The 8,027-nt window shown below is 39.6% G+C and overlaps 1 protein-coding gene across 1 annotated transcript; it reads left to right on the forward strand.

The window, feature by feature from the left end:
* The first annotated feature begins 3,821 nt into the window (after positions 1 to 3,821).
* On the forward strand, positions 3,822 to 7,595 carry LOC107489365 (uncharacterized). The gene is made up of 3 exons (XM_016110117.1): positions 3,822 to 4,064; positions 5,601 to 6,923; positions 6,993 to 7,595. Exons 1-3 carry the CDS (start codon positions 3,822 to 3,824, stop codon positions 7,593 to 7,595), a joined length of 2,169 nt encoding a protein of 722 aa, XP_015965603.1.
* The last annotated feature ends 432 nt before the right edge of the window (positions 7,596 to 8,027 follow it).

Below are 8,027 nucleotides of genomic sequence, written 5' to 3' on the forward strand. Positions count from 1 at the left end.
CATATGCATCTATGTGACATTGTTTGGGTGTGTATATTGTACTTGGTTTGCCTATGTGATTACCTGCTACTTGTTCTACTTACTGTAACTATTTGTTTGTGCTTGAACTTTCTATCTGTGTTTGCAACTGGGACTCTGTTGGTTTGTGGTGATTGGTTGTTGGATTGGATTGTTTGGGCCTAGGGCCGCAGTTGAATTGAGATGGACCGATGGTTGATTCCGGTTTATGTTTCTGGTTTGGAAAACTATGAAAGGCTATTTTGGTTCAGTATAGATAAACCATTTTGAAAGGCTTTTGATGTTTTGAGAATTGAACGGTTCCTCTTTTAGAAAAGATTTCCGACTTTACTTTTATTGTAAACTGTTATTTTTTAAAAGAGGCATAAGACAGTTATTAATCATTGGTGCGGTTATCTTCACGTTTCCTATTACAGTAATTCCCAAAAACCCTCTACTGAGAACCCTTTTGAGGATGATGTTCTCACTCCTTACATTTTTCCCCTTTCAGGAATGGGTACAGAAGTCACGAAGAGTTTATTTAGTTGTTGTTGAAATGCTCTGTATGCTTTAGATTATTAATTGTGGTACCCTCACCTTTATCCTGATATATTCTATAAGAGGGTTAAGAATTGTATTGGATAATGCTTGTAATATTATTTGTATATATATTTGGGTGTATATATATGTATGTACTCTTTGAGAGTTGTTGTAAGTATTTGAATGTATGGATGTACGTTGTATAGCAAAAGTAATTTTGGGAGCGGTGTTGCGGTTTAAAGTTTTAAACAGGCTCATATTTTAGTATTAAATAGTATAAGTGTCATCGTAATGTCCGAGCTATCAAGAGTTGCGCAGCCGGAAGCGTGAGCTTTGGTAGTTAGGGTGTTACAAGTTCAGCCGAGGTATGGGGAGATTAGGGTCTTTGTGGTAAAGGCTAGAATCAAGGTGCTGCATTCTTTGATCTAAAAGATTCGACCTTGTCTGTGGCGTTTTGAGTAGGATCACCAAAGGGATGAACTGCAGGAGCTTTACCCTCATTCGGACTAGATACGTACTAAATCTGGTGTTTAGCCTAGAGGAAGATTTGCAACCTCTCAATCGGCGTTGATCACATACAGCCTGCTATAGAAGAAATCATTTACAGTTAGAGTAGATAGTAAGAAAGGATTGATTCAGAAGAGTAAAGCATCTCCGAAGCCTTAACCATCTTTTTATCATTGAATTCACAACCACTGAGTAACGTTTTTTTATTTTACTTTTATGAGCTTAAACAACTACACAACTTTTCTATCTGCCTAACTAAGATTTACAAGATAACCACTGTTTGATCCAAGCCGACAATCCTCGTGGGATGGACCCTGACTCACCTCAGGTATTACTTGGACGACCCAGTGCACTTGTTGGTTTAGTTGTGCGAAGTTAAATTCCGCGCACCACCCAGTTGTATCTACCCATGTTCTCCAACCTCAGAACGTATGGTAGCCACTAGATATGCATGCGTGTACCGGACTTGTCACTGATGCCTGAGCATCTTTCCTATCTTTTCCTAGCGAATTTGCATTCAAATTTGTGAGTTTAATCAAGATTTAAATACTTCTTAGCCACTATGAATGATACTTTGAGTTGTGTGCAATTATGTTTATTTCAGGTAGTATTCGGATGGATATGATGGAGTTTTATAGAAGAAGAGGCAAAAAGTGGATGAGGCTGTCAACCCTAAACTCCCTGCACTCTAATGGATATAACTTTAGCTATAGAAATTAAATTGACTTGATTTTAAAAGCATTGGAAAGCTAACTTTCAGAGCTTTCCAACGATTTAAAATAGTATACCCTTTTCTTTCATTCTATATGGCCAAGGTGGCGCCTAACTTGGAATTTCCCAAATTAGGCGCCATGATTTCAAAGTTAGGCACCGTGAATGTCAAGTTAGGCACCGTGAGGGAAGACTCACCTCAAGTTAGGCGCCAGGTTTCCTAAGTTAGGTGCCAGGCTAAAGTTCCACAAGAAGTTACATGTTGTCAGGCATCCATCAAGCTATGCAACGAGATTTAATTAGGTTTTGATTAAAACTTTTATTTTATTTACAAATAGAAAAATATATTATTTAGTTTTAGAAAATATATTTTATATTAAATAGGATTAGATATAAAAGGAAAAAGAATCAGCCATTCGGATTCGGATCTCTTCTCTCATACCTTATTCTGCAATTTACAGTTTTTCAGAATCCCCATTTTTTCTCTGAACCATGAGCAACTAAACTTCCACTGTTAAGTTTAGGAGCTATGTTTATTCTATGGATTAATACTATTACTTTTCTATTTTAATTCATGTATTGATTTCATATTCAAGAATTGTTTTTGTTCTTTATCTTATGAATCTGGGTGGAACGGAAGTATGACCCTTATTCTATTTGAGTTCTTGTAAAACTTGGAAAAGCTCTTTACCTGAACAACAACTAAAAATATATTCTCCTAAATCACTAATTATCTAGACTTAACAGGATATGTGACATATAATCCTCTTATATTTGGGTAATTAGGATTTCTGTGGCATATAAACTAGAATTGAACTTAACCCTCTAATTGGAATCAAGTGACCAAGGAATTGGCGGTTGATGAAGGTTAGAGGAGACTAAAAATGTCTAAAGAATTAGGGTTTAGTCACATATAGTTTGCAATGAATTGAACCTTGCATGATTAAAATAGTTGGTAAGAAAAGTTAATCCAGAAAATAAATATCTCTAAAGCCTTAACTGTTTTATCCATATATTTCACAAACCATTTACTGCTTGCTTTCTAATTTTCTGAATTTACTGTTTGATGCAATTAAACTCTCAAAACACTCTTTTCTGCTTGTCTGACTAAGCCAATCACTCAATCATTGCTGCTTGATCCATCAATCCTCATGGGATCGACCCTCATTCACTTGAGATACTACTTGGTTCGACCCGGTGCACTTGCCGATTAGTTTGTGAATTGTGAATTCCGCACCAAGTTTTTGGCGCTGTTGTTGGGGATTGACTATGATTGACAACTATTTAGTTGTTTGATTTCTTAGATTAGGCATTTTTACTTTAATTTCATTTAACTTATTGCTTTAAATTTTTGAAAAAAATTGATTTATTTTATTTAAATCTTTTTCTCTTAATTTCTGAAATTAAGTTTGGTATCCCCTTAGTTGTTTTAACTTTTTATTTTCTTTTATATTTTATTTTATTTTTATTTTTTTATTATTTTTATTTTTCTTTATTTTTTTCTTCTTTGCTTACCTGTTTACCACATGGGATGTTTAATTCTATTTGGTGTTTTGTGCTAAGGAAAAAAAATGGAGAGAGATCACATGGGTTACTACTCACATCCAAGGAGTGATTCATATTATTGTGGATGGAGGAACTACCCGAATTTTGGTTGGCAAAGTCAATACCAAAGAAACTTCAGTGCTCCATGTTCCAACTATCAAGAACCACCATCTCCATATTCATACCAAGAACCACCACCTCTCTATCCATATTAAGAACCATCATCTTTCTACTCATACCAAGAACCATCCTCCTCTTTTTATTCATATCAAGAGCCATCATCTCCTTTTTCATATCAAGAACCATCAGCTCTTGAGCTTCTCATGAAAGAATGCATACATGATATGAGGATGAGTGTCAAAAATATAGAAAAATATGTAGAGTTGATTATCAAGCCCCAGGAAGAGGAACAAGCAAATTCCTTCCCAAGAGATACAATGCAAGATCCTATGGAAGAAAGTGAGAAAATCAATCAAAGGAGTTCATGCTCCAGTGAATTAGAGAACTCTCCACCCTCACACATGGAAGAAGAGGAAGATGCACAAACAAAGAAGGAAGATGCACAAACAAATGAGGTTGTAAGGGATAAAAACAATTATAGGAATCTACACTCCAATGAAGCAGAGAGTGGCATAGAGGGTGAGTTTATTGAACCACCAATTCAAGAAGTTCTTGATGTAGGGTACACTCCAACCATCACACAACACCCAAATTTTGAAATCAAAGAAGTAAAGGCAACCAAGGAAAGCACTGAAAAGGGGATTGTGACCAAGAAACAGAAGAAAATATCCATGAAAAAGAGAAGGTCAGCAAAAAAATAATCCAACCTCTACCCCAACAAGCAAGGTGAATCAAGCTAACCACAATAAAAGAAAGCCTATTAGGAGGAATTTATATAAGGAGGCACTAATTTTCACCTCTCCACCATCAGAGACATTTCTTTTAACCAATTGGAAGAAGAGAAAGAAAATTCAACAATCAAATGTCAAGCTAGTGACATTAAAGAAGTGCTTGTTGGGAAACAACCCAACTACTAGTATCTTTGGATTTGCAGTTACTTTGGTTTTAATTTTATAGTTATTTTGATTTAAGCATTATAGTTATTTTAGTTTTGGTTTTAAATTACTTTATCTCAATTTTTTAGAATTTTTCTTGTTTTACATGTGTTTTGGTCATGCAGAGTGATTAGAACAGGAATAGGTGCCAATTAAAAGGATTTTTTGACACCCTAGAGTTTTTCTTTGCTTGGGAACAAGCAAACTTTTAAGTTTGGTATTTTAGAGTGCGCTCTCTATTTACCTTATCATCAGTGGCACCATGGGGAGATGAATGTTCTTCATGGAGGAGCACAGCCGAAAGAATGAGATGGCCACTAGCATAACTGAGGTGGTTGAGCTCCTTTCATTCTATCCCCCATTCCGTTCTTATTTTGTTGTCTTCTATTTTCTGTTGCTTTGATTGCCTGCATGATCTTTAGTATTTTCAGTTCTTAGATTTAGTTTCATTTTGTTATTTGCTTTTAGTAGAAAGAGAGAGAGAGAGAGAGAGAGAGAGACCTCATGTACCGCTCACTGAGCTTGAATCTAAAAAGAAAAGAAAAGAAGTGATGTATTGCATGAAAAATTGAATTTATACGGTCCGGGTTAGACGAGGACAAAGCGGCCAACCTCTTGAAAGGTTGTTTACACCGACCTCTTTCCAAAGAGCTCGGCCAAATCACCATAAAGGCCCAAACAAGCCCAAAGCAGGGATCACAGCCCACTTGAAGGCGGCTGGTCAGAAGATAAAGTGATCTCATCCACAAAAGATAAGATAAGATAACTAACTTATCTCAAGGAAGGTCACTCTACACTACTATAAATAATTAAATACGCTGGAGCACCCAGGTATAACTCATACTCTAATTCTACAAAAAACCTACCTAAAAGCCGATGCTAACTTAAGCATCAGAGTTTCTTGCAGGTACCACCACCCTTCGGTGACCAAGGATCAACAGTACCTCCTACTTCAACAAGTCGGATACAATAGCTCCGATCACATCAGAAGATCTCATCCGAGATCGACCTACAGTTTCAGGTAACCCTCAAAACATTGGCGCCGTTGCCGGGGAACCTAGAAATCATCCCACCATCATGGCAGACAACCCTGACAATGATCATAACTCTGGTTTGGAAGAAAGAACGCAGCTTAAGAACACAGATGCCACATCAAAGGACACACTTCAATCCAAGAGAGACAAGCAAACTCGAAACATGGAGATCTTAGATGCCATCCGTGAATAGCAGAATCATCTTAAACAGCTCGAACAGGAAGCTGAACGGAAGCGAGAGGCCGAACAAGATCTTCGGAAAGAAACAAGGAGGCGTCGAGACCTGGAAGACAAGCTCCTCAAACTCGAAGCGGATCTCAAAACTAAGACTGCTCGACCCAATCGCGAAGATAGCCCCCACAGGGACCAAGACCCGTTTACAAAAGAAATCATGAAAGCTAAAGTCCCAAAAGACTTTAAAGCTCCCGACATGACTCTATATGATGGTACGTCTGATCCGAGCCATCATCTCAGCAACTTTAGAAGCCAAATGTACCTCACAGACGCCTCAGACGCAACTCGTTGCAAAGCCTTCCCGACCACCCTGACTAAGATGGCAATAAAGTGGTTCGACAGTATGCCTCCAAGATCCATCGTAAGCTTTGACGACCTTGCTAAAAAGTTCCTCGCCAGGTTCTCCATCCAGAAGGATAAAGCTAAGCACGCCCCAAGCTTGTTAGAAATCGAACAGGGAGATCGGGAAAGCCTCCATAGCTATATGGAAAGGTTTAATAAAGCATGCCTTGACATACAAAGTCTTCCAATAGAAGCAGCCATCATGGGACTTATCAATGGTCTACGAAAAGGACCCTTCAGCCACTCCATATCCAAGAAACACCCAACATCTCTGAACGAGGTACAAGAATGGGCAGAAAAGTACATCAATATGGAAGAGAACTCCCGCTTGGGAGAGACCTCAAAGACCAAACTCTCCTACCCACCTCGGGACAAGGACAAAGAGCACAGGAAAAAAGAGGATCAACCTACTGAGAAGCCCAGAAAGTACCACAATTACACCCCTCTTCGGGTGTCCCCTGTAGATGTTTACCAAGAAGTGTGTAACACTGAAAAGATCCCACGCCCTCGCCCAATTAAACACAAAAGAGGAGGAAGTCAGACAGAATACTGCGAATACCACCGAATCTATGGGCACACTACCAATGAATGTTACGACCTGAAGAATGTCATAGAAAAACTAGCCCGAAAAGGAAGAGTAGATAGGTTCATAGCCAATAAGGTGGACGAACCAAAAAAGAGAAGGAGGGATGAAGAGGGTAGACGAGCTGAACGCCCCCCTCACACCCCTGAAAGACATGTTCACATGATAAATAGAGAATTCGAAGGAGGAGGGATCTCTAAGTCATCCCGCAAAAGACACCTTAAGGAAGTTTATCATGTCGGAGAATCAGATAGGTCGTTCGACCTCCCCACTATTACCTTCAATCAAGAAGACGCCACAGGTGTCATCTCAGGGCATGATGATCCCGTAGTCGTTATCATCATACTTGCCAATGCCAATCTACATCGAACATTGGTAGACCAAGGAAGCTCTGCGGATATCCTGTTCAAATCCGCCTTCGACAAACTCGGCTTACAAGAAAAGGAGCTCAAAGCGTATCCTAATAGCCTATTTGGGCTCGGCGACGCCCCAATCCAGCCACTTGGGTACATCCCATTGCACACGACCTTTGTTAAAGGAACACGGTCTAGAACGCTAAGCATAGACTACATTGTAGTCAATGTAAGCTCTGCATACAACGCCCTCATAGGTCAGACAACGCTAAATCAGCTCACCGCAGTAGTCTCCACTCCGCACTTATGCATGAAGTTTCCAACTCCGGAAGGAATTGTTACAATAAAGGGAGACCAAAAACTTGCACGATGTTGTTACAACGAAAGTATGAACCTTAAAAGTGAACCCAGAGGAAAGGAAACCAGTGCTATAGAACTCGGGGGAATCCGAGTTTGCGAAGAACTCCGCCCTCAACCGGAAGGTGAGACTGAAGAAGTTCAAATCGGAGACACTCAAGAAAAAACAATAAACATAGGGATGAATCTAAAAGGAGACCTAAAGGAGCTACTGACAAAGCTCCTAAAGGATAATTCCGACCTCTTCGCATGGAAGGCCGCGGACATGCCTGGCATCAATTCTGGCCTAATGTGCCATAAATTGGCAGTATACCCCGGATCTCGGCCAGTACAATAGAAACGAAGGAAGCTCGGCCCAGAGAGATCACAAGTCATAGAGGAACAGGTACAAGCTCTGCTGGAGGCAGGGTTCATAAGGGAGGTAAAGTACCCATTATGGCTAGCCAATGTAATATTAGTTAAGAAGTCAAATGGAAAGTGGCCGATGTGCACTGATTACACTGACCTCAACAAAGCCTACCTGAAAGATCCCTACCCACTACCGAACATAGACACACTAGTCGACGCTTCATCGGGGTATAAGTACCTCTCCTTCATGGACGCTTACTCGAGATACAATAAAATCCCAATGTATCAACCCGACCAGGAGAAAACCTTATTCTTAACCCCAAGAGCAAACTACTGCTACATAGTCATGCCCTTCGGACTCAAGAACGCAAGGGCTACGTACCAGAGACTGATGAACAAAGTTTTCACTAATCACATCGGG

This window comes from Arachis duranensis, chromosome 5 (genome assembly GCF_000817695.3).
Source record: "Arachis duranensis cultivar V14167 chromosome 5, aradu.V14167.gnm2.J7QH, whole genome shotgun sequence".
In the NCBI taxonomy this organism is placed as follows: domain Eukaryota; kingdom Viridiplantae; phylum Streptophyta; class Magnoliopsida; order Fabales; family Fabaceae; genus Arachis; species Arachis duranensis.